This window comes from Amphiura filiformis, chromosome 7 (genome assembly GCF_039555335.1).
Source record: "Amphiura filiformis chromosome 7, Afil_fr2py, whole genome shotgun sequence".
NCBI lineage: Eukaryota > Metazoa > Echinodermata > Ophiuroidea > Amphilepidida > Amphiuridae > Amphiura > Amphiura filiformis.
The window spans coordinates 70,352,960-70,380,895 of record NC_092634.1 but is presented as its reverse complement, the minus strand read 5'-3'; the positions used below and the strand labels follow the sequence as shown (position 1 = coordinate 70,380,895).

Here is a 27,936-nt window from a genome sequence, read left to right as displayed (position 1 = left end):
TGGAAGCGTAAATGATTCTGATATAGACTAATGGTAGCGGAATAATTGTTGGTTTTTAAAAATAAATTTTTTGGTTTTCTGTGTTAATTATATTAATTAATTATATTAATTAATTACCGTTTATACTGTTTTATTTGGCACCAAGGTGTAATAGCTATGGGTCTCTTCTATCCAGGGGGGTATTGGTTTTTTTTTAAAGGAGTCATCAGGTAGCATATTGTGAAAAAAATGGATTCTTTTATCCCAAGTTTCCCAAATTTACAATACAAAGTTCCTGGAATAAGAGAATTTGAAAGTTAACGAATTATTTTGTCAATTTTTGTGGCATTATGATGATACAATTCTAGAAAAAGGGGATCATCGGGTAGCCGCACTTAAAAAGGTATATTCCAAAGTTGAGTGCCCAGGCTACTGTACCTTTGTGACTTATGCTGGTGTCTTGCGTACAGACATAATTGTGTGTTTACTTTAATAATATGTAATGCGATCAAGCAAAATCAGTCGGAACTCGGAAATATTGATTTTGAGATACAGCCAAACAAAGGAAATATTTCCTTTTGTTTCCTGTTGTTTTGGAAACTCTGTAATTGCTCATATCTTTGAAACTGGTTGTTCAATTTCAATGGGATTTTCTCTCAAAATACAGCTTTGTAAATGCTATTTACTATCCCATAAGAAACTGAAAATTTAATATTTCCGAGTTCCGACTGATTTTGCTTGATCGCATCACATATGCAGCATCTAGCGTCTCAAAAGCAGGATTCACAGGACATGTATTATACATACATTGTGTTTTTAAACAAGGCACGTGACTCTATACATGGTTTTGTTTATAGCGTCGTTTGCACAGATATCAAATCGCATTACATTACATTCCGCTGGTACATCACATGACTACATCTGGACCATGCTGTTGACCATCTCAAGACATAGGCTAACTGGTCGTTTAAAATGTTTGTCATTATACTGACATCCGGGATAGGAACTAACTTCCTGTTTAAATCCAGGTTAAAAGCTTATCTAAATATAGTCAATCTAGTTTATCAAGCATGTTTTATCATGCCATATGATGTTGGTCGTCCGGTTTCAAATAATATTTTGAACGGTATTCTCCACTTTGTTGTTTCACAATGTAATGCATTTGAGCATGTTTTATTGTTTCTGGGAGCTCTTGAAATTAGCTTTACTATAGTCTGTCCACATAGAAGTACAAAGTAAATAGACCTCGGAAACTGGAGGTATGAGAATAATCATTTCAATGCAATGCTTCTTTGGCGCGCCAACTGCTGCGCGATTTGTACTTGCCGAGCGCACCACGCTCTTTACGCGTCGCGTCGCGTTCGCGTGTGACGCAAAGCATCGACCCCCGATGCCACAGATTTGGTTTGTACTTCTAGGTGGACAGACTATATCTGCTATCTGAGTGTCCCATCTGCACACGGTTGTGTCTTGTTATTAAATCCAGTATTTGAATGTAAAGAGAACTGTAATAAATAAAGAAATAAAGAATATTGAATTAATTAACCTTTCATTAGCACACTACTTTTAGATTGTGGTATGTTCACCATGTTCAAAAGATTGTCAGATATCAAAGCAATGTATTTTGCTGCAAATTGTCCCATCTTTTGGCGGTCTACTTTCCTCATCAAATGACCTTGTTTAAAATAAAATGTACATTTTCAATTTCAAGGAAGTGAATTGATTCAATTTACAATTTGCACAATAGCCCTTCGATTTTACAACTTCTGAATATGTAATAACATAAAGCGTAAATTGGTAGATTCTTTCACCCACATGATGTTGTAATTTCATTTATGTTATTTATAAAGTGTCGCAACCTAGTTTTGATGTACCTAATTGCACATTTTGCACATGTAATGTCAGTAGTTGACCATGAAATGGTGCTGTTATAACGTCATAATTTCAAAGCTACTGGTAACCCAAACTCATCTCCTGTTGCCATGGCATTCTAAACAAGAACTGTCTTTAAAAAAAGACAACGCCACGAATGAATGTTCACAATGTTCAGGAATGTATTTTAAAAATTTGTTATAAATACATTCAATGATAATCATATCTACTAAGTTTCACGTCAAAACAATAATCAATATTCAGTTGACCTTAAAATGACCTTGAAATGTTTTATATTCACATCCACCAAGAGTCATGGAAATCCAATAGTTGCCCTCAGATGACCTTGACATACATGACCTTGAACATTTTTGGTTCTTGTGATTACATCCACCAAGTTTCTAGACTATGCCATAGTCGATTTTTGATAAATAAAAACATGTATTAATCATGATGAACGCATTCAATTGAACTCGAAATTATACTGATATTTATTACATCAAAATACTGGCATAAAATGGTTATGAAAAAGTTTATATAATTATATTATAGTGACAGTAAAAGTAAAGTATACGTAGGCTTATACCGTAAACGTTCGCCTAATGGCGCTATGGGCTTCCTTGACATAAGTGGAATTTTAGGCACAACCTAAAAGTGCCCTCCCGTAAAATTCCCACCAGCAAATAAGGGCACGCAACTGTAATTCTTTTTGAGCTTTCAGAGGAAGGAGCCTCTCTATTTGTACATGAAATTTACCCCAAGGTCAGGAGCACAGATGCGCCATTAGGCGAACGTTTACGGTATTATTGAATGCAACATAATTATAATGGCACTTCAATACTGAACAATTCTGATTTTAGAATCTACCAGTTCATTAATATCTTGGGAAGCTAACAAGCAGAGGGAGTACGGTGACTAAAAAGATCAGAATGTGAAAATCTATCAAGTGTGCACAAATTAATTAAATCAGAGTTTTAAGCCAGAGTATGCACAATGGGCAAGTGGACTACGGAGAAGTCTACCAGGTTTCATGATAATCCAACAATTATACTCAGCTGACCTCAGATGACCTTGACAAAAATGTCTCCCCCCCCCCAATTTTACCCTCCCCAGGGCTCATAATTATTGCACAGCCCATAACAGAAGCCTCTATTTGTGCTGTATATCGCATGTGGGTTCAGTACGATACACACTGGATACCAGGCCAGGTTGTCTAAAACATGAAGGGTCTGATTGTATCAGGGATAATAACAAAATGTTCCGGAATCATTTAATAGGACCCGCTGGCTGTGTAATTAGGAGTCTGAATGCGCCCTCACCTGCCTTTTAGAAAAGTAAATAAAAATTCGTTGTTTGTATCCTGTTATATCCAGAATATATTCCAATTCATCCCAAATGCAGTGGCAGCACCAGCATTTTTTTTCGGTGGGAGGGCATTTCAAATGACCAATATTTTTAATACATTGGATTACATTTAGCAGACACATAACCAAGATTAAAAATAGTCCACCTAGGTAATACGTATTCAACAAGTTTTATAGACGCATTTAGGTTAATTGAATTTGGTCATCACCTAAGTGAAATTGAGACTTTCAGTTCTTTGCATTTCCAATATTCTCTAGAGGTCCTGCGGCTTTCATACCTTATCACATGAACAGGGGTCCTGTCAAAAATATGATCAGCTTCCGTATTAAATAAACATTTGCATCTCTATTAATACAAGCGGGATAACACCTGTTAAATTCCATAAATAATGTTCTTAATGTTCACAATTAACCTATACATACCAACTGATTTTGGCCATTAATGTAATGATTTTTTCACACAAAAAATAATGAAAATGAAATTCTTGGTACAACTACATGAAAACAACAAATATATTTTTAGCTTTATTAAAATGTGGCGAAGCTCCGATGCTAAACATTTATGTTTAATGGGAAACTGATCCGTGTACATAAAAGTGCGGATGATTAAGTGTCAAATGGCAATCACTTCTGTAATGAGAACATGATCCAAGTGAGGAAAGGTTGATATTTACATCAGCTCATATGTGTTATTAAAGTAAACCGAGGCTCGCAGGGCACAGGCTCGAAACAATCAATTATAAAGTTCCCAATCCCCTGGCGCCAAGTATGTTCAAGCATGAATTGCTATATAGATAAGTTGCTATAAACTGCTGCAATGAAGAGCATTGTTAGAACTTGCGAGTTAAAATGAGATTGGTCCTATTTCATGACCTTGAAATTCCATCCATACATTTAATTCTCTTCAGATATGAGAACCAAAATTGTGCAAACTTTTGTGAAAAATAAGTGGGTTAAATCAGGTTTGACCTATTTCGGCCTACAAATCCCCAACAAAATCATATTTGTGACGTGTCATGTCAAAAGGAGACACTTTTGGGCAGGATCGTAAATGGAGAAATAGCCAAAAAAATCTACCCGGGGATGATTTTTTCACAATTTGGGTTTGTTGCGAATTTGTGATGTTATTAATGTTTAAAATATCGTCTGATAGTTTCAGACCGGAATGTAACTGACATCTTGTATTTTTTAAGACATTTTTCAAGGTAATTCCTACTCCCATCATTGTCAATAATATTTTTAAAGGGCGATATCTCAATTTCCAATTTTATAATACCATAACTTACGACCTCAATATCTTTGCTTAGAAATGTCCGATTTCATTGGGGAAAACGGCATTGTGGAGCAAAATATCTCTATATTTAAGATATGTAAAAAACTCAAAATTGATAACCTGCCCAAAAGTGTCTCCTTTTGACATGACACGTCACATTTAGCCCCAATATTTCACAGGTCAATCAGAAAAGTATGACTTATCCATTGATACCAAAATATCAATTTATTACCATTGGTAATCTTGTCGAGGATTTTAGCGCCGTCCCAATATGATTATGCTGAACTGCGTGGTCTGCGATTGCCAGTTAATTTGGTTTAGTAAAGATACCTTTACTTTTTACTACTTTGTCCGATTCCTTCTTATGTTCACCCAATCTAGTTTCAAAACGACGACCTGTCTCACCCACATAAGTATGAAGCCTATAGTGTCACAATTGGCGCAAGGTATCTCATACACACAATCGGTAGGGTCTCTTTTGTCCTTGGGGTGGACTAACAATTTCCTCAGGGTAGTATGAGGGCGTATCCCGGTGGCATTGCCATGCTTTTTAAAATGCGAGTGGTCGTTTCTGACAATTTCTTAACATAAGGAATGATGACAAGTCCTTTGTTCTTCTCTGTGGAGTCCTTGTTCTTGTTCGGTTTTACCACATGTTTATTGTCCATTTTGCGTTTTACCTGGTTAAACATCCACTCAGGGTAACCACACTGATTTAGGACGCGTTTGATTTTGTCCTCTTCCTGCTCTACATCCTTCTTTTTTGTAACAACACAGTTCATCCTATCCAACAACGTGCAAACCACACCTAGCTTATGATGTATTGGGTGATGTGAAGCGAAATTGAGGTACTGGTCTGTATGCGTTGCTTTCCTAAAAACCAGCAGCTTAACAGAACCATTGGGTTTGCGGACGATAAGTGTATCGAGTAACGGTATTGACCCATCATGTTCTTTCTCATATGTGAACTTAATATTGTCCGTGCATGGGGTCGGTCTGAATCAAATGAGAGGTTAAATTATCAAACTGGTTTTCGTTGACAATCTCCAAAATGTCATCAACATACCGTTTCCAATGGCTTGTTGTTCAAAAACTCCATATATAAATTCGCGACCACCGGGGGACACCGGGCTCCCCATAGCTGCACCAAATCTTTGTTTGTAGATTTTCCCTGGAAACAAGAAATAGGTGGTGGTGAGTACAAATCGTAGGAGGTCGCTAACATCGTCTACCGCGAGCAAAGTCCTGTTTTGAGAGTCTTGTCTTGTTGTAATCTGATTTTAATGACATTTAAATCGGCGTGTTAGTAAACAGCGAGACGACATCATGAGAATTGAAAATCTCACCCTCCTCTATTATGACTTCCGCTAAGCCCTCGGCAAGATGTTTAGAGTTCTTAACATGATGATCCGTTCCTCCAGCTAAAGGCGATAATATATCGACTAAGGCTCTAGACGTTTGGTAAGCAATTGACCCTGTGTAGTCTACAATTGGCCTCACTTGATTACCTGGTTTGTGAATTTTGGGAGTGCCATAAATTCTAGGAATGTTTTCTGCCGTAGGAAATAGAAGGTCATATTGATACTTTTGATTTACTTCATGATCTTATTCTCCTTTTTCAGTCTACTGAGAATAGCTACTAGATCTGTAGCGTTGGGTAGGGTCTGAAGGCAATAATAGTTCATATGTACGCTCATCCGACAACATTTCCTGTATTTTCTCCTCATACTCAGAAGTGTCCATAAGTACTGTGGCTTTGCCCTTATCTGCTGGTAATATAAGTATGGAATCCTCCTTTTTCAGATCTTGAATGGCGCGTCTTTCTTCTGCCGTGACGTTATCCATGTGGATAAGATAGAGAGCTCCAAACACCATGAGATGAGGACCCATTTTCTCAGTCACGTATACGACCCATTTCTAGGCGCTAGTGCGCCCTCTGCTGGTGACCAATTAACCAGAAGGAAGGACCAAATACCCAGGCGGTGATGGAAGCGATATCGCCAATTTTGAGGTCGCCATTGGATTAACACATAATCATGAAATCTTCACAAACAATTCTAAATTTGTTATGTGGTGTCAAAGCAAACTTATCTCACTCTAAAACCGTCGGGGTTCTGCAAAGTACCCCACTGCAAGTATGTTAATTTTCCATTTGTAATTGCTAACTGTGTATTTTGAATGGGGCTGTCAGCCCTATGCCGCCTGAAGTACCATCACTCCGATGATCACCTTCGACCATGGCCGAAACTGTCAGGTCAGTAAAATATAATTGTTTTTTGCAAGAAGAACATTCTGTTAATTGGCATGAATATCCAAGAAGCGTAGACTAGGTATTGTTGTTCGAAGCAGTGAAAGTAATTCTCCATATTACGGGAGCATGAACAAAATCAAGCCAAGGTCACTCGAGGGCAAAGGTCATATGGGTATGCCCAATTGGGCATAAAAGTGTTAAAAAGAATCCTCGATATGACGGAAACATGTCAAAAGGGGTCATCAGGGGTCAACTAGCATCGCTATCAGTTACTCTCGCAGCTACGGGTGAACTAGTTAGGCTAAAAAAATAATGCTTTGTCTCAAAGCCCATGGCAGTTTCAAAAACGAATGCAGAATGAGGTGTTTTGTGGTTTTTTTAGATTTTTTAATCTTAATTTTGAACTAGAATGTCATTTTCGAGTGTTCAAAAGTACACTGCATAAAATCGTGGTTAATTTACACAATTGGAACTTTTCTTCCAAATTTGTCACAGAATTTCATGATTTTATGGCAAGAAACTTTTTTAAAAGGGGAAATAAAAAATTAGTACTACTTTTCAACCAAACCACAATGACAAGAAACTCACAAATTAAATAAGATGAATAAAATATTAAAAATAGTTTTCACCCATGGTTCTAGAACATCGCAATGTAAACCCGCTAAAACTCTCGCTCCATGTAAAGCCTCGCTACTGCAAGTACTGGTTTGCAAGCTATGGCTGGACTGTGTAAGAGATAGTGGTTTAAAAAAATAAAAGAACAAATACTTGATGCAACATGCTATTTTTAAAGTAATACTAGTACCCTTTGTCTGTTTATTGAGAATTTTTACTTGTTCGAATTAAATGACACATTACGAACAAATTTGATAATTATTTAAACATCATATTTAGAAATTTACGTGTAGTTTATGCGTAAAAGAAAAAACTTAATTATTTTTGAATAATATTTTGAACAATGCCAACGCAACGTTCGTATTTGGTCTGCAGGCAGTATGTAAGAAACATGGCGGCGTATGCAGTATGTTTGTGTACTGCATATGCTGCAAGCTCGGTATTAAAGTTTTATTTGACCGGGTTTGCAGCGTTCGTTCCAATTAATTGCACATTATTAGAGGTATACAACAGTAATATGTCAGTATAATGTGGAGGTTGAAGGAATAGTTCGTTGAGGTGTATTTAAGTGGCGGTAAGACAAGTGTAGGAAATGAGATCGATGATAGCGAGAGCATGTAGAAGCCTATTGGGGTTAAAGAACTGTGCACTGACAGATGATAGCGAGAGCATGTAGAAGGCTATTGGGGTTAAAGAACTATGCACTGACAGATGATAGCGAGAGCATGTAGAAGCATATTGGGGTTAAAGAACTGTGCACTGACAGATGATAGCGAGAGCATGTAGAAGCCTATTGGGGTTAAAGAACTGTGCACTGACAGATGATAGCGAGAGCATGTAGAAGCCTATTGGGGTTAAAGAACTGTGCCCTGACAGATGATAGCGAGAGCATGTAGAAGCCTATTGGGGTTAATGAACTGTGCACTGACAGATGATAGCGAGAGCATGTAGAAGCATATTGGGGTTAATGAACTGTGTACTGACAGATGATAGCGAGAGCATGTAGAAGCATATTGGGGTTAATGAACTGTGCACTGACAGATGATAGCGAGAGCATGTAGAAGCCTATTGGGGTTAAAGAACTGTGCCCTGACAGATGATAGCGAGAGCATGTAGAAGCCTATTGGGGTTAATGAACTGTACACTGACAGATGATAGCGAGAGCATGTAGAAGCATATTGGGGTTAATGAACTGTGCACTGACAGATGATAGCGAGAGCATGTAGAAGCATATTGGGGTTAATGAACTGTGCACTGACAGATGATAGCGAGAGCATGTAGAAGCCTATTAGGGTTAATGAACTGTGCACTGACAGATGATAGCGAGAGCATGTAGAAGCCTATTGGGGTTAATGAACTGTGCACTGACAGATGATAGCGAGAGCATGTAGAAGCATATTGGGGTTAAAGAACTGTGCACTGACAGATGATAGCGAGAGCATGTAGAAGCCTATTGGGGTTAACGAACTGTGCACTGACAGATGATAGCGAGAGCATGTAGAAGCCTATTGGGGTTAATGAACTGTGCACTGACAGATGATAGCGAGAGCATGTAGAAGCCTATTGGGGTTAATGAACTGTGCACTGACAGATGATAGCGAGAGCATGTAGAAGCCTATTGGGGTTAAAGAACTGTGCACTGACAGATGATAGCGAGAGCATGTAGAAGCCTATTGGGGTTAAAGAACTGTGCACTGACAGATGATAGCGAGAGCATGTAGAAGCCTATTAGGGTTAATGAACTGTGCACTGACAGATGATAGCGAGAGCATGTAGAAGCCTATTGGGGTTAATGAACTGTGTACTGACAGATGATAGCGAGAGCATGTAGAAGCATATTGGGGTTAATGAACTGTGCACTGACAGATGATAGCGAGAGCATGTAGAAGCCTATTAGGATTAATGAACTGTGCACTGATAGATGATAGCGAGAGCATGTAGAAGCATATTGGGGTTAACGAACTGTGCACTGACAGATGATAGCGAGAGCATGTAGAAGCATATTGGGGTTAATGAACTGTGTACTGACAGATGATAGCGAGAACATGTAGAAGCCTATTGGGGTTAATGAACTGTGCACTGACAGATGATAGCGAGAGCATGTAGAAGCATATTGGGGTTAATGAACTGTGCACTGACAGATGATAGCGAGAGCATGTAGAAGCATATTGGGGTTAATGAACTGTGCACTGACAGATGATAGCGAGAGCATGTAGAAGCCTATTAGGGTTAATGAACTGTGCACTGACAGATGATAGCGAGAGCATGTAGAAGCCTATTAGGGTTAATGAACTGTGCACTGACAGATGATAGCGAGAGCATGTAGAAGCATATTGGGGTTAATGAACTGTGCACTGACAGATGATAGCGAGAGCATGTAGAAGCCTATTGGGGTTAATGAACTGTGCACTGACAGATGATAGCGAGAGCATGTAGAAGCCTATTGGGGTTAATGAACTGTGCACTGACAGATGATAGCGAGAGCATGTAGAAGCCTATTGGGGTTAAAGAACTGTGCACTGACAGATGATAGCGAGAGCATGTAGAAGCCTATTGGGGTTAATGAACTGTGCACTGACAGATGATAGCGAGAGCATGTAGAAGCCTATTGGGGTTAATGAACTGTGTACTGACAGATGATAGCGAGAGCATGTAGAAGCCTATTAGGGTTAATGAACTGTGCACTGATAGATGATAGCGAGAGCATGTAGAAGCCTATTGGGGTTAAAGAACTGTGCACTGACAGATGATAGCGAGAGCACGTAGAAGCCTATTGGGGTTAATGAACTGTGTACTGACAGATGATAGCGAGAGCATGTAGAAGCCTATTGGGGTTAACGAACTGTGCACTGACAGATGATAGCGAGAGCATGTAGAAGCCTATTGGGGTTAAAGAACTGTGCACTGACAGATGATAGCGAGAGCATGTAGAAGCCTATTGGGGTTAAAGAACTGTGCCCTGACAGATGATAGCGAGAGCATGTAGAAGCATATTGGGGTTAATGAACTGTGCACTGACAGATGATAGCGAGAGCATGTAGAAGCATATTGGGGTTAAAGAACTGTGCACTGACAGATGATAGCGAGAGCATGTAGAAGCCTATTAGGGTTAATGAACTGTGCACTGACAGATGATAGCGAGAGCATGTAGAAGCATATTGGGGTTAAAGAACTGTGCACTGACAGATGATAGCGAGAGCATGTAGAAGCCTATTGGGGTTAACGAACTGTGCACTGACAGATGATAGCGAGAGCATGTAGAAGCCTATTGGGGTTAACGAACTGTGCACTGACAGATGATAGCGAGAGCATGTAGAAGCATATTGGGGTTAAAGAACTGTGCACTGACAGATGATAGCGAGAGCATGTAGAAGCCTATTGGGGTTAATGAACTGTGCACTGACAGATGATAGCGAGAGCATGTAGAAGCCTATTGGGGTTAATGAACTGTGCACTGACAGATGATAGCGAGAGCATGTAGAAGCCTATTGGGGTTAATGAACTGTGCACTGACAGATGATAGCGAGAGCATGTAGAAGCCTATTGGGGTTAATGAACTGTGCACTGACAGATGATAGCGAGAGCATGTAGAAGCCTATTGGGGTTAATGAACTGTGCACTGACAGATGATAGCGAGAGCATGTAGAAGCCTATTGGGGTTAATGAACTGTGCACTGACAGATGATAGCGAGAGCATGTAGAAGCCTATTGGGGTTAATGAACTGTGCACTGACAGATGATAGCGAGAGCATGTAGAAGCCTATTGGGGTTAACGAACTGTGCACTGACAGATGATAGCGAGAGCATGTAGAAGCATATTGGGGTTAATGAACTGTGCACTGACAGATGATAGCGAGAGCATGTAGAAGCCTATTGGGGTTAAAGAACTGTGCACTGACAGATGATAGCGAGAGCATGTTGAAGCCTATTGGGGTTAAAGAACTGTGCACTGACAGATGATAGCGAGAGCATGTAGAAGCCTATTGGGGTTAAAGAACTGTGCACTGACAGATGATAGCGAGAGCATGTAGAAGCCTATTGGGGTTAAAGAACTGTGCACTGACAGATGATAGCGAGAGCATGTAGAAGCCTATTGGGGTTAAAGAACTGTGCACTGACAGATGATAGCGAGAGCATGTAGAAGCCTATTGGGGTTAAAGAACTGTGCACTGACAGATGATAGCGAGAGCATGTAGAAGCCTATTGGGGTTAAAGAACTGTGCACTGACAGATGATAGCGAGAGCATGTAGAAGCCTATTGGGGTTAAAGAACTGTGCACTGACAGATGATAGCGAGAGCATGTAGAAGCATATTGGGGTTAAAGAACTGTGCACTGACAGATGATAGCGAGAGCATGTAGAAGCATATTGGGGTTAAAGAACTGTGCACTGACAGATGATAGCGAGAGCATGTAGAAGCCTATTGGGGTTAAAGAACTGTGCACTGACAGATGATAGCGAGAGCATGTAGAAGCATATTGGGGTTAAAGAACTGTGCACTGACAGATGATAGCGAGAGCATGTAGAAGCCTATTAGGGTTAAAGAACTGTGCACTGACAGATGATAGCGAGAACATGTAGAAGCCTATTGGGGTTAATGAACTGTGCACTGACAGATGATAGCGAGAGCATGTAGAAGCCTATTGGGGTTAATGAACTGTGCACTGACAGATGATAGCGAGAACATGTAGAAGCCTATTGGGGTTAATGAACTGTGCACTGACAGATGATAGCGAGAGCATGTAGAAGCCTATTAGGGTTAATGAACTGTGCACTGACAGATGATAGCGAGATGTAGCATGGGGTTAAAGAACTGTGCACTGATAGCGATTAGAAGCCTATTGGGGTTAAAGAACTGTGCACTGACAGATGATAGCGAGAGCATGTAGAAGCATATTGGGGTTAAAGAACTGTGCACTGACAGATGATAGCGAGAGCATGTAGAAGCATATTGGGGTTAATGAACTGTGCACTGACAGATGATAGCGAGAGCATGTAGAAGCCTATTAGGGTTAATGAACTGTGCACTGATAGATGATAGCGAGAGCATGTAGAAGCATATTGGGGTTAATGAACTGTGCACTGACAGATGATAGCGAGAGCATGTAGAAGCCTATTAGGGTTAATGAACTGTGCACTGACAGATGATAGCGAGAGCATGTAGAAGCATATTGGGGTTAATGAACTGTGCACTGACAGATGATAGCGAGAGCATGTAGAAGCCTATTAGGGTTAATGAACTGTGCACTGATAGATGATAGCGAGAGCATGTAGAAGCATATTGGGGTTAATGAACTGTGCACTGACAGATGATAGCGAGAGCATGTAGAAGCCTATTGGGGTTAAAGAACTGTGCACTGACAGATGATAGCGAGAGCATGTAGAAGCCTATTGGGGTTAACGAACTGTGCACTGACAGATGATAGCGAGAGCATGTAGAAGCATATTGGGGTTAAAGAACTGTGCACTGACAGATGATAGCGAGAGCATGTAGAAGCCTATTGGGGTTAATGAACTGTGCACTGACAGATGATAGCGAGAGCATGTAGAAGCCTATTGGGGTTAATGAACTGTGCACTGACAGATGATAGCGAGAGCATGTAGAAGCCTATTAGGGTTAACGAACTGTGCACTGACAGATGATAGCGAGAGCATGTAGAAGCCTATTGGGGTTAATGAACTGTGCACTGACAGATGATAGCGAGAGCATGTAGAAGCCTATTGGGGTTAATGAACTGTGTACTGACAGATGATAGCGAGAGCATGTAGAAGCCTATTAGGGTTAAAGAACTGTGCCCTGACAGATGATAGCGAGAGCATGTAGAAGCCTATTAGGGTTAACGAACTGTGCACTGACAGATGATAGCGAGAGCATGTAGAAGCATATTGGGGTTAATGAACTGTGCACTGACAGATGATAGCGAGAGCATGTAGAAGCATATTGGGGTTAAAGAACTGTGTACTGACAGATGATAGCGAGAGCATGTAGAAGCCTATTAGGGTTAATGAACTGTGCACTGACAGATGATAGCGAGAGCATGTAGAAGCCTATTGGGGTTAATGAACTGTGCACTGACAGATGATAGCGAGAGCATGTAGAAGCCTATTGGGGTTAATGAACTGTGCACTGACAGATGATAGCGAGAGCATGTAGAAGCCTATTGGGGTTAATGAACTATGCACTGACAGATGATAGCGAGAGCATGTAGAAGCCTATTGGGGTTAATGAACTGTGTACTGACAGATGATAGCGAGAGCATGTAGAAGCCTATTAGGGTTAAAGAACTGTGCCCTGACAGATGATAGCGAGAGCATGTAGAAGCCTATTGGGGTTAAAGAACTGTGCCCTGACAGATGATAGCGAGAGCATGTAGAAGCCTATTGGGGTTAATGAACTGTGCACTGACAGATGATAGCGAGAGCATGTAGAAGCCTATTGGGGTTAAAGAACTGTGCACTGACAGATGATAGCGAGAGCATGTAGAAGCCTATTGGGGTTAAAGAACTGTGCACTGACAGATGATAGCGAGAGCACGTAGAAGCCTATTGGGGTTAAAGAACTGTGCACTGACAGATGATAGCGAGAGCATGTAGAAGCCTATTGGGGTTAATGAACTGTGTACTGACAGATGATAGCGAGAGCATGTAGAAGCCTATTGGGGTTAAAGAACTGTGCACTGACAGATGATAGCGAGAGCATGTAGAAGCCTATTGGGGTTAAAGAACTGTGCACTGACAGATGATAGCGAGAGCATGTAGAAGCCTATTGGGGTTAAAGAACTGTGCACTGACAGATGATAGCGAGAGCATGTAGAAGCCTATTAGGGTTAATGAACTGTGCACTGACAGATGATAGCGAGAGCATGTAGAAGCCTATTAGGGTTAATGAACTGTGCACTGACAGATGATAGCGAGAGCATGTAGAAGCATATTGGGGTTAAAGAACTGTGCACTGACAGATGATAGCGAGAGCATGTAGAAGCCTATTGGGGTTAAAGAACTGTGCCCTGACAGATGATAGCGAGAGCATGTAGAAGCCTATTGGGGTTAATGAACTGTGCACTGACAGATGATAGCGAGAGCATGTAGAAGCCTATTAGGGTTAATGAACTGTGCACTGACAGATGATAGCGAGAGCATGTAGAAGCATATTGGGGTTAAAGAACTGTGCACTGACAGATGATAGCGAGAGCATGTAGAAGCCTATTAGGGTTAATGAACTGTGCACTGACAGATGATAGCGAGAGCATGTAGAAGCATATTGGGGTTAAAGAACTGTGCCCTGACAGATGATAGCGAGAGCATGTAGAAGCCTATTGGGGTTAATGAACTGTGCACTGACAGATGATAGCGAGAGCATGTAGAAGCCTATTGGGGTTAAAGAACTGTGCACTGACAGATGATAGCGAGAGCATGTAGAAGCCTATTAGGGTTAATGAACTGTGCACTGACAGATGATAGCGAGAGCATGTAGAAGCCTATTAGGGTTAATGAACTGTGCACTGACAGATGATAGCGAGAGCATGTAGAAGCCTATTGGGGTTAATGAACTGTGTACTGACAGATGATAGCGAGAGCATGTAGAAGCCTATTGGGGTTAAAGAACTGTGCACTGACAGATGATAGCGGGAGCATGTAGAAGCCTATTGGGGTTAATGAACTGTGCACTGACATATGATAGCGAGAGCATGTAGAAGCCTATTGGGGTTAATGAACTGTGCACTGACATATGATAGCGAGAGCATGTAGAAGCCTATTGGGGTTAATGAACTGTGTACTGACAGATGATAGCGAGAGCATGTAGAAGCCTATTGGGGTTAATGAACTGTGCGCTGACATATGATAGCGAGAGCATGTAGAAGCCTATTGGGGTTAATGAACTGTGCGCTGACATATGATAGCGAGAGCATGTAGAAGCCTATTGGGGTTAATGAACTGTGCGCTGACAGATGATAGCGAGAGCATGTAGAAGCCTATTGGGGTTAATGAACTGTGCACTGACATATGATAGCGAGAGCATGTAGAAGCCTATTGGGGTTAATGAACTGTGTACTGACATATGATAGCGAGAGCATGTAGAAGCCTATTGGGGTTAATGAACTGTGTACTGACATATGATAGCGAGAGCATGTAGAAGCCTATTGGGGTTAATGAACTGTGTACTGACAGATGATAGCGAGAGCATGTAGAAGCCTATTGGGGTTAATGAACTGTGCGCTGACAGATGATAGCGAGAGCATGTAGAAGCCTATTGGGGTTAATGAACTGTGTACTGACATATGATAGCGAGAGCATGTAGAAGCCTATTGGGGTTAATGAACTGTGCACTGACATATGATAGCGAGAGCATGTAGAAGCCTATTGGGGTTAAAGAACTGTGTACTGACAGATGATAGCGTGAGCATGTAGAAGCCTATTGGGGTTAATGAACTGTGCGCTGACAGATGATAGCGAGAGCATGTAGAAGCCTATTGGGGTTAATGAACTGTGTACTGACAGATGATAGCGAGAGCATGTAGAAGCCTATTGGGGTTAATGAACTGTGTACTGACATATGATAGCGAGAGCATGTAGAAGCCTATTGGGGTTAATGAACTGTGCGCTGACATATGATAGCGAGAGCATGTAGAAGCCTATTGGGGTTAATGAACTGTGCACTGACAGATGATAGCGAGAGCATGTAGAAGCCTATTGGGGTTAATGAACTGTGCGCTGACAGATGATAGCGAGAGCATGTAGAAGCCTATTGGGGTTAATGAACTGTGCACTGACATATGATAGCGAGAGCATGTAGAAGCCTATTGGGGTTAATGAACTGTGTACTGACATATGATAGCGAGAGCATGTAGAAGCCTATTGGGGTTAATGAACTGTGTACTGACATATGATAGCGAGAGCATGTAGAAGCCTATTGGGGTTAATGAACTGTGTACTGACATATGATAGCGAGAGCATGTAGAAGCCTATTGGGGTTAATGAACTGTGTACTGACATATGATAGCGAGAGCATGTAGAAGCCTATTGGGGTTAAAGAACTGTGCACTGACAGATGATAGCGAGAGCATGTAGAAGCCTATTGGGGTTAAAGAACTGTGCACTGACAGATGATAGCGAGAGCATGTAGAAGCCTATTGGGGTTAATGAACTGTGCACTGACAGATGATAGCGAGAGCATGTAGAAGCCTATTGGGGTTAATGAACTGTGCACTGGCAGATGATAGCGAGAGCATGTAGAAGCCTATTGGGGTTAATGAACTGTGTACTGACAGATGATAGCGAGAGCATGTAGAAGCCTATTGGGGTTAATGAACTGTGTACTGACAGATGATAGCGAGAGCATGTAGAAGCCTATTGGGGTTAATGAACTGTGCGCTGACATATGATAGCGAGAGCATGTAGAAGCCTATTGGGGTTAATGAACTGTGCGCTGACATATGATAGCGAGAGCATGTAGAAGCCTATTGGGGTTAATGAACTGTGCGCTGACAGATGATAGCGAGAGCATGTAGAAGCCTATTGGGGTTAAAGAACTGTGCACTGACAGATGATAGCGAGAGCATGTAGAAGCCTATTGGGGTTAAAGAACTGTGCACTGACAGATGATAGCGAGAGCATGTAGAAGCCTATTGGGGTTAAAGAACTGTGCACTGACAGATGATAGCGAGAGCATGTAGAAGCCTATTGGGGTTAATGAACTGTGCACTGACAGATGATAGCGAGAGCATGTAGAAGCCTATTGGGGTTAATGAACTGTGCACTGACAGATGATAGCGGGAGCATGTAGAAGCCTATTGGGGTTAAAGAACTGTGCACTGACAGATGATAGCGAGAGCATGTAGAAGCCTATTGGGGTTAATGAACTGTGCACTGACAGATGATAGCGAGAGCATGTAGAAGCCTATTGGGGTTAAAGAACTGTGCACTGACAGATGAGAATATTTGGGATTCTAGTGGTCCAAGAGTAGACTCGACAAACCAAACACATTTCAACATTCCTCGGATCATTCAAGTGCGTTTCATCACTTAAAACGTATCCTTGTAGCCTTTTATGTCGTATCAAACTTCAATAAATTGCATGCAAAATAAAACAATACAAAAATAAATTTGATTGAAGAAACCTCCGGTTGAATTCCAATTGAAAAAAAAAAATACATACCAAATTAAACCATATACTCAGTCTGCCAGGAGAATAAGAAATGCTGGTCTTTTGTAAGAGCAGGTGATAAAAGAGAAAATGAATTAGATATTAACGCCTCATGCGGACCCATGAGACTGGATTTATAGCCCACTACTCGCTTGGTGCTCGTCATCGATTGATTTCTAACCAATCAAATTAATTGTATTTTGGAAGCAATAAAATTACGACGCATTCCATTGGTCAACATCACTGTTAATAGTCAAAACTAGTTAATAATCAAATATTCATTAGTTGCAATTGAACCATAAATGTGAAATTCAACTTCACGGCTAAATTGGGTTTTTTTCCTTCTTTTTTCGATCATATTATTTTTGTTTATTGTATCCAATAAGTGACCGGTGATAATTCAATTCATTACATAGCACCTCCTTAGCTTGCTGATTAAGCTCACGTGAACAACGCTAGGTGTCAACAGAAAAGGGTAATTTTGATGACTGCGGGTAATTAGTCACTATCGTAGCAATGGCAATGCGTGTCATCATATTGGTGGGGGCACCGACCCTGATTGGATGGGCACGGATTCTGATTGAGGGGCACAAGCCGTTTTTTGGCAAGTGTCCTATGGGATTGTCTAAAATTTCAGATCGATTGGGGAACACGTGCCCCCCACCCCGTGCCCCTATGACGCTACACCACTGACCCATGGTGATAAACGAATGAAGTTACTAAAAATCATATCCCTGCTAATATTGTCCGAAATTGAAGTTCTAATGGGTCGTTTTTAATAGCAAGTCAAACAGCTGAATTCTAACGCTTCAATAAACATGAAATAAAATTTCACTGCTGGAATATAATTCAATTATTATGGTATTGTCTTGGTAAATTTTCTAAGATATGTAAACGTGTTGCCAGTTGTTCTTAGAAGAACTGTAGAATTCTGCTTCCCGTGCTATGAGTGCCCCTTGTTCCATGGCTTGTTTCTTTGATTGATTCTGCATAATTTGCTTTCACATGCAAACAATACAATTATTGTTTATTTGATTTCTCATCACGTCGAGCAAAACCGTTATCACTGTATATATGCAGTAGCGTAGCCAGCGGGGGGTATCGGTAGGGGGGGCAGGACAAAAAATGAAAGAAAAAGTGCCCTCTGACAAAAAATGAAAGAGAAAATCCGGAGGGCAAAGGAAAAGAAAAAGGGCAAGGAGCCCCTTTTCTAGCAAAATTCAGGGCCAAAATCGTGTAAAATACAAAAGTTTTTCGGGCTACGCGCGCACATTGTAACAATAAAGCCCTTTTTTAGCCGGATAATGGGCGAAAATAGTGTAAAATAACATTATTTTCGCGCTACGCGCGCACATCATCCCAATAAGGCCCTTTTCGGGAAGCTCGAAGCCATACAGTCTCTATGTATTGTATGATGCAACTGCAATTTTTTTCGTCTGTGCCCCCAAAATTTTATTTTGCCCCCCCTGACCAAGAAAGCTGGCTACGCCCCTGTATATGGCCGAGTGGTTAAGGCGTTGCGCTCAGCCGGCCGGGAGATACAATCGACGAGGGTTCGAGCCTTGGGCTTGCCTTAGGTGAAAATGCTCTTCCCTCCCAAAAAGCTCCTATGGTCGAGAATCCTTCAATTAAGTTCAGTTACATCACAGAATTTAATTGTAGAATTTCTTCTCACCCCCATACACTGCTTAGCACGTGCAGGTATAGGTAGTGTATGTGCGACGTCCGTGATTCGAAAGTCACGTTGGTCCCGTGTACAGGAAGAATCAAACCCTGTGTACATTAAGTGTCAGAGCTATTCGAAAAAAGAGAAGGTGGACCATCCCCGGTTCTGATATCTGCAATCAATCCTAGGTTCCAGGATCGTGCATTACTGTGCACGTTAAACCTGTGAAACAATATTCAAAGAAGAAGTATAAAACATGTATATAAAAATTGAATTGCATATCTGAATACCCAATCTATCCACCAGACTGGTAATATAGACTCCGAGACCCGAGTTTAATATAAAAGCGCGACTCATATTTTCCAATTTCCCGCATAAAGATCGACTCGACTCGACTCGACTCGACTCGACTCGGCTCGACTCAAGAAATTGCTACAAGTGACTCGTTACAACTCTGCTACCCACGAACAATAACATGTCGTGCAAAAAATATATATAAATTATAAGCCTTAATTAAAGAAGTATTTCGTGATCCTAGCATCCTCTATTTATGTCATTTTTCATTAGATATCCACGAAAAAAACCTATTCCGATTTTGCGTTCGCGAGTTATGCACGATTATGTGTATTACACTGCTCCATAGACAATGCGTTGTAATTTCGTTCTGGTGCACCAGAACGAAATTCTAATTTCACGATATCTTTGCTAAACGAATTAATCTGCAAGAAATATTTTGTACATAAACATTATGTAGCCAGAGGTTTCCAGTGATGTAAAAATCTCAACTTTTTTTGAGAAAAGTGGGGGGATGAGGCTGTGGATCACGAAATGCCCTTTTAAACTGGTTGAAAAGTGAGGCTGTGACGCCCTCAACAGAAGACGCGTTACCTTTCTTTAATTTTACACAAAAAATACAACAAAATGTTCACCATTGAGAATGAACCTTTTTATTTCACAAAATCTGCATAAACAGGAGACAGAAAAAAATCTATGTCACTCAATATGTTCGGCCTTGAGTCTTGAATTACACAATGTTACTGTGATTACAGTAACACGAATTGTTTATTTGAAACACTAGCCAGATAAAGACTACCGCGTATTTTTTTTTTTATCAAATCATTTGAATAACATTCGTGTTACAATAACTTAAAAGCATGAGGCTTATTTCCACCATTTTAAGGGGGTACTACACCCCGGTGGTAAATTTGTGACTATTTGTGCATTTTTCTCAAAAAATAATAACACACTGGTAATAAAAGTTATGTATATTATTGGGGCAAGGAATCCAATTACTACACTGAAATTTCAGTGACTCAAGACAAGCGGTTCAGTATTATGATAGGAAATGAGGTACATCTTAGCAGTACCTTATTTCTTATCATAAATAACGAACCGCTTGTCTTGGGTCACTGAAATTCGAGTGTAGTAACTGAATTCCTTGTCCCTATAATATACATAACTTTTGTTACCACTGTGTTATTAGTTTTTGAGAAAAATGCAAAAATAGACGCAAATTCATCGAGGGGTGTAGTACCCCTTAATTAATCAAAATATATTAAAATTGTTTTGGTTCAATATTAAAGACTACCGTATGGTTACAAAACAGTGTTAAAATCTATTTTAGCAGGTTGATTACTTACGAACGACAAACAACCCAATAGATGTGATGTAACTAATTTGTTTGCAACATTTGACAAATCTATTTCAGTAAGCTCGGCTGATATATTTACACCTTCGTATTAGAAGACGTGTAATATTAATTACAGATTCATTAATGATTACTAAGAATAACCGAATAGACATGTTACATTTGTTTTTATTGGTAAAGTAAAGACTAACAGTTAAAGTAAGAGTTTGAAATTGGATGGAATTTGTATTTAGATTAGAGATTGAATTAATGTGAGCTTGCAGGGAAATACGGTTGGAAATATTTGTAGTACGGGAAGGATAGCTTACCCTAAAGCCACGATTTCTCCGTGTTACAAAATTTAAAACCCGTCTTACAAATTGGACGATTTCCGTGATTTTCCGGTTTCCACTATAAAGCACTGAAAAGTCAAAACAAACATGTTTTTAAAGTGTCTTTGTCTTACATTTTACTGTAGTATGGCCAAATTCGAACCCATAAGCGGTCACATTTCTACCAGCCTAATCATGAAGCTCCCGTGGCCCAGTGTTTAAGGCACAGCTCGTAGACCTGGGTTCGATTCCCAGGCAGGATCACTTTTTCTACTTGTCTCCTTCATTATTTGCGACGGCAAACCTGGTGAAATATTATGTTTATTCATATAATTCCCCTCGATCATGCCACTGTTTTTCCACATAACAAATTGTTATAATGCGTTCAAAACCGTTTAGCACTACATGTAAAGGGACAATTTTTTGGCTTCTCGACGCATAACGTAATAGTTTGAATTGAAATGACAAATACTTGACAGAATTTATGTTTAATGTCGCCCCTCCCTCTGCTCAATCTCGCATATACAATGCAATATGGGAATGTGTATGTGAGGCGATCATTCTTCTTATTTATTTATTTATTTATTTATTTATTTATTTATTTATTTATTTATTTATTTATTTATTTATTTATTTATTTATTTATTTATTTATTTATTGATTGATTGATTGATTGATTATTTAACCTAGGGTGACCAATCAATGCACTGGCACTGTTCTACCTTGGTTCCCAGGTGAAATGCATACCTGGTTCGAGATCATCAGTCGGCTGCGGAGCAGGCGACTACAAGCTTTCTCCAACTGTTGCGATCTTGGGCAAGCGAAACAATTTTGTTTGGCTGCAGCATCCCTTCAGTATCTCCCAGGAGGTGCTGTACATACTGTAAGTACAGTGTCCGCGGCCGTCCCGGTTTCCTCTTCATGATGCAGTCATGTCTACAGTAGAATTCATCTCGACCTTTGCAGGACTTAAACCCCATTAAAAGCTATTAAACCAAGATAACACTCATTGAAACAGCTCAACTGATTAAATCGGATCTTCTCTGGTTGTGCACATGTGTCTGTTTTCATGTGCGATATCGCAATAAAGCTGGTATTATAGCTTCAGTTGGGTAACCGATTATAAAGGAAAAGAAAGGAAACAATGGTATGTGTACCTTTGTTCACGAAATGAGACAATGGCCTGCTTTTTGTAAACCAGCATTCTTGAAAATGAGCAACATAATGATTGTTGACTTAACACGGTTTGGAAATAATTTCTTCATATTTTTGGTGTTATCTGTCGTTACATATCCTTCCTAAAACACACAAGTGCGACCCTCTCCAAACACCTAAATTAGCTAAAAATTTAGGACATGTTACAAAACTATATTGTCTAGAATTTTAGAAGAGTACTTGCCGGTTATTTTTCACACAGCGACGTTAACTAGGCAATGTACTATTACCTATAACATTAACTAAAACACCAAACTACGAATATTTCCAAACATCTAAATTAGCTAAAAATTTAAAAAATTTAAAAAAACTATATTTTCTAGAACTTTAGAAGAGTACTTTTAATATTGGCCGGTTATTTTTCACACAGCGACGTTAACTAGTCATATCCCCATACTTTTAACGTAGGGCTATTTGTAGAGGTCACGCGTCAATGGGAAAGAGCACTGTGTATTGTGTATAGGAAAACGGACAGTAACTGCAGTATGTCCCATGTGGTGGAATATAAAGGGCATATTCTTTCACAGGCTCGTCATCTTCAAGACGCAGTATATGTTCGAGAAAGACGACTTATTTTCTCCAATCCTAATAGAGTATAAATATATAGGTGATCACTAATAACCGATATACTCTTTGGTGTTACATATCAACCTGTACCTCGGGACGGGGGCATATTTCTCTCCATAACTCGACCATTCCTCTGAGTATTAGACACTTACGTATAAATTACTCGTTGTAATCTATCATTGCGTCAAACATATCCCCAGCTGAGGAATATTACACCTTTGTTGCCATATTAGTGTGTATTCGCTTATATTGCTCGCTCAGCTCAGCCACAGATTCAATGGGCCTCACTGTTCTCAATCTCTCTAACAGCTAAATACTGTGGGTTTTTTTTTGTTTTGTTTTTTGGGTTTTTTGTTTTTTGTTTTTTTCCGAATTAATTCAATCCGGTTTGAATCCTTCCAGGCTTCAGCTTGTATTTTTGTCCGTAGATGTGCACCCAAGTGATGTGGGGTGTGGGGTGTGTGGTGGGGCGTGGGAATGTGCGTGGGATAAAAGACGTTTTCTTACTTATTTGTATGTGCGAGTTTTATTTTTCAAGTAATCAAAATCAATGAATGAAGATGCGGATTGCAGACAAGCACTTTTACCCCCGGGGGGGGGGGGGGTCACTCCCATACCAAAGTGGTAAGCATGCTCGTCCCCAAAAACGTCGAAAAAGGGGTGATTTTTGGCCTTGTGGCGGCGTATACGTTTTTAGAAAAAAGGGTGCTTTTCAGGTAAAGTTTCGACATTTAGGGTATATTTTTTCAACTTCAGTGGGTTTGTTTTAGAATTTACGCCAATTAGGGGTCCATTTTAGTTTCTTATGCCAAATAACGCCATATTTTAGGGGTAAGATTTACAGAGCTTTACGCCAATAAGGGGTGAAAGTTTTCCAAACTGATTACGCCATTTAGGGTCCATTTTTGAGGTGCTGGGACGAGCATGCATACCACTTTGTTGTGCGAGTGACCCCCCCCCCAGGCTTTTACCCTCATTCTCAACCCACGACCAATAGGCTTTGAATGCACCCTAAATCACTGGCGAATTGCACATAATCACATATAATCAATGCCTTAAGGTGGTACTACACCCCCTGATAAATTTTGTGACTAATTTTGCATTTTTCTCAAAAAATAACTACACACTGGTAACAAAAGTTATGTACATTATAGGGGCAAGGACAGTGATTTCTCCAAATTTCAGAGATTCAAGACAAGTGGTTCATTTAATATATATTTTAAGAAATGAGGTACGTTCTAGTGGTACCTCTTTTCTTATTATAAATAACGTACAGCCTGTCTTAAGTCACTGAAATTCCAATGTAGTAACTGGATTCCTTGCCCCTATAATATAACTTTTGTTACCAGTGTATTATTATTTTTTGAGAAAAAGGGGTGTAGTACCACCTTAAAGGGAAATAGTTCTTTCAAAAGCTTTCCATATGGCACTGTACTAGTAACTTGATTTCAAAATTCCAAATTCATGCTACCGAAGATTAAATGAAACCACTACTTTTCTTACACAAAACAAATCAAGTCGCCAAGCACAATAGCCTACCGTAAACATGTACGCATTTGGCTGTTCTGATAATAGTTTGATGCCTTCCGGTGAAAAAGGCGGCGATGTCACCGTATGATCAAAATGGTACAATTTTCAACTCTTTTCTTTGAGTTGGAGGCATATAGCAAGTCACATAGTCAGTGACACCAATGCAGTTTACTTCAAGTTTTTGTAGACTTAAAGACTTTTCTCTATTAAAACAAAAGCCTAATGTATTTAAGTAAACTTCTACACTAATTTTAATTAACTAATGTTAATTGCGCTTACCAGGAACGCTTCCGCGGTCGGCCGGATGTTGATGGCTCTAATCAGGGAAAGCTAGGGAAGTAACGCATGCTGATGATTTCTTGGAATCTATCAGGTGACATCACACTGGGTGACAATCATGTTTGTCAATATGCGTTTCCAAAAAAACCTAAAGCTATTTATTCTTAATATTCATGTATTAAATTTGAATGGTTGCGTCATCGGAACTTACCGGAAGTAAATGTAACAAGTTATGTAAAGGCATTTAACAATAATTGTAAAATTATATTATAGTAAACAATAAGACTAAGAGGAGTCCTTAAATCATTATTATCCAAACCATTACAGATGGAGCCTGGGTTTAAAAAACAGAAAACAACGAGTCAAGATGGGTGCATGGTGGGTAAGCCATATTTAATTCTCTTCACGCGGGTGTCGACTGCAGCTAGACGACATGTTTAAAAAAAAAGTTTAAATTAAAAAATTTCAGAAATGTAAATTTTCATGGCCATATTTGGAATCAGTATGAAAGATGCATTAAAATGAGTACAAACAAGCCTAGTATTGGTTCAGTAGTTCTTAAGATAGCTCTTGATATTTTGAGAAAATATTTCAAAACTTGAACTTTTTCCGTTGAAGCGCATGGCTAGCACGCAGAGCATTAAGCAATTTTTACAACTTTTCTTGGGCAATTACCTGATTAATAACATGCGCCCATCAGAAACCCTTACGTGTTTAACATTACTACGCAACGATTTATTACCCTGACATCGTAACGACAAGTAACAAGAATAACTGGATTTATTGCATTGTTTTCTTGAAATATCTAAGTAAAATAAGGCAAAATAAAAAAATAAACATGTTTCACGTCCCTCCCGTTTCCTTTTTGAGGTTTCCTCAATATATTTTTATTTTTGAAATTCAGTTATAACTTTTCAAAAAATATGTCTAGGAAGTTGGAATGCTTTCTATAGCCTTGTTAAGATAAAAGAAACATTTTAGGAAGGTTTTGTGATCATTGGAGGGGTTGTGACTCTCAGAACAACAAATAAAAAAGGGCCTCCTTCTTTTTCCAGGCATTATTGTATACGCTAAAACAGCTCTAAGTATGGGTATTTACACCAATTTTGCGATAAAAAATAGAAAATAAAAAGCCCCCTCCTCCTCCTTTTTTTCGAAAACCCGGACGTGAAACATGTTTTATTTTTTACTTGGCCTAATCGTTATGTTGATGAACCACATAATCAACCCACTATTTTTTTGTGTTTTTTGTTTGTTTGTTTGTTTGTTTGTTTTTTCCCCCAATTTTGTTTCAAATTACCACTTATCTTTAATGAGACTTCAAAACTATGATTGTCTGTTGATTTCATTGAGCCCTCTTAAATCAGCCATGCGATATACCACATGGAATACTTCTTGTTTGATTGATACACAATTTATTATAGGGAAGATCCAGGACTAATTTCTCAAGGGAGAAGTAAGAAACGTCCTCAGGATGATTGATGTATTTGAGTCATTTTTGTGACACGTATTTCTATTATAATTATGCTACATGTATTTCCACATGTTATACCAAAACCTCCGTTTTCTAATTTCCGACACTATAAAGTCTCATTTATTCGTTATGACTAGTAGTGTAATAAATAACAAAGAATTTGATATCATCTTGGATGGGTGTAAATTCAAGTCGAGTTAGTGAAGCAAAATATTGGTGTGCTAAACAAAGTTAAATTATTCCTGCCAAGAGAGGCCATGTATAAATTATATTGTACTCTAATATTACCTTATCTTAATTATGGTTTATTATTGTGGGGAAATGCAAATAGAGAACACATGAATAAAATGTACCGCCTCCAAAAACGTGCCATAAGAGTAATCTCCAATAGCGAGTATCTTAGTCACACTAACCAATTTTCAAAAATAAATGTTTAAGGTATTAAATATCTTTGATATGTTCACTAAGGAAGTTGCTATATTTATGTTTAAGTATAATAACAAAATGTTACCTAGATCTTTTGAAAATTTCTTCCAGACTCACAAAGAAAACTATAATACACGGAATAAAATACCTATCCACAAAATCAACAGTATCTTAACGGTTGGACCAAAAGTTTGGAATACATTGCCAAAAAATGTTAAAATGTCAGCAACCTTAGGTCATTTTAAGTCAAACTTGAAATCTGTTTTTGATATTTACAAGTAGAATTATGTTTTTTCATTAATGTGGTAACATTTGGTTAATACTACTGAATTTGATATGAATAATATGTATTATATTTAATTTTATGTGTATACCTTTTTATTACATTGTGGTTGGGTGTGCGGATGTGAGTGTGAGATGAGAAATCAAGCGTATTTTTTTCCCTTCAGGTTTGGTATATTGTATTTTTTTTTTTTTTTGTGTATCTGTGTTTACATATTTAGGCCCTTCTTTTAAGTGTTTCAGGGGGCGCAACATTTTACAGGCTTCTGCTTCTAGTTGTGTCTCCTCCATCGTGTTTTATCATGTTTTGTTATTTGTATGTTTTAATTTTGATGGAAATATATTTGATTGATTGATTGATTGGTTATGTATCATACTGATAAATTTCGCAAAGAGGGAGGGGGATACTTGAGACTGAACAAGTGAGAGTGGGAGGGGCGAGACAGAAAGAGAGGAGAGGGAGAGACGGAAAGACTAAAGAGAAGAACTCGAGAGGAGAGAGAAGGGACCGGGGAGGGGCATTGATACGAGAGAAGGGCGACACTGCGGCCCTGCACAGGCCAATAGCCGGAATTTATTGGAGTGCGACCGGCTCTTAAGCGGACCTTTTGTGATTTAAGGGCTTATTTTCAACGTTTTTACAGAAAAAAAGTGGACCTTCACCTTTTCATTCGGATTGGCAGTTTGTCATATTAATGGGAATCAATTTAACAACATCAAAGACGAGAGGGCGCTAGACCATTGAAAACACCGGTGTTCCATAATCTTGTCTCTCCAGCCTTTATTGACACAGGCATTCACCTCTATTGAAATATGCTGATTGGTAATTCAAAGTTAATAATGAATTCAAGTTACAGATCAACTCACTTAATCCCTTGCGTTTTCGTTTCTGAACAATAGACTTTCGGAAACTGAAAAGATAAAAAGACCATCAGTAGCAGAATAAAGATTTATCACGTACCAACTTTTGCGCAATGTGAGTTCATCAATGCACATATCCTTTCTGTGATAAATGTAGCATGCACGTTGTACAGTCTATA

General features: G+C 39.4%; 1 protein-coding gene across 1 annotated transcript; it reads right to left on the bottom strand.

The window, feature by feature from the left end:
* Positions 1 to 4,994: 4,994 nt before the first annotated feature.
* On the bottom strand, positions 4,995 to 6,065 carry LOC140158054 (uncharacterized). The gene is made up of 2 exons (XM_072181302.1): positions 5,989 to 6,065; positions 4,995 to 5,484 (listed from the first exon to the last, which is right to left on the bottom strand). The coding sequence occupies exons 1-2, from the start codon at positions 6,063 to 6,065 to the stop codon at positions 4,995 to 4,997; spliced, it is 567 nt and encodes a 188-aa protein (XP_072037403.1).
* Between the last annotated feature and the right edge of the window lie 21,871 nt (positions 6,066 to 27,936).

What these genes read in the sequence shown, in the direction of transcription:
- LOC140158054 (XM_072181302.1), bottom strand. Translation starts at nt 6,065, where the DNA reads ATGACCTTCTATTTCCTACGGCAGAAAACATTCCTAGAATTTATGGCA. An exon ending in TTCACAAACCAGGTAATCAA is followed by an intron (nt 5,485 to 5,988) that starts GTGAGGCCAATT and finishes CATTTGATTCAG; the next exon opens with ACCGACCCCATGCACGGACA.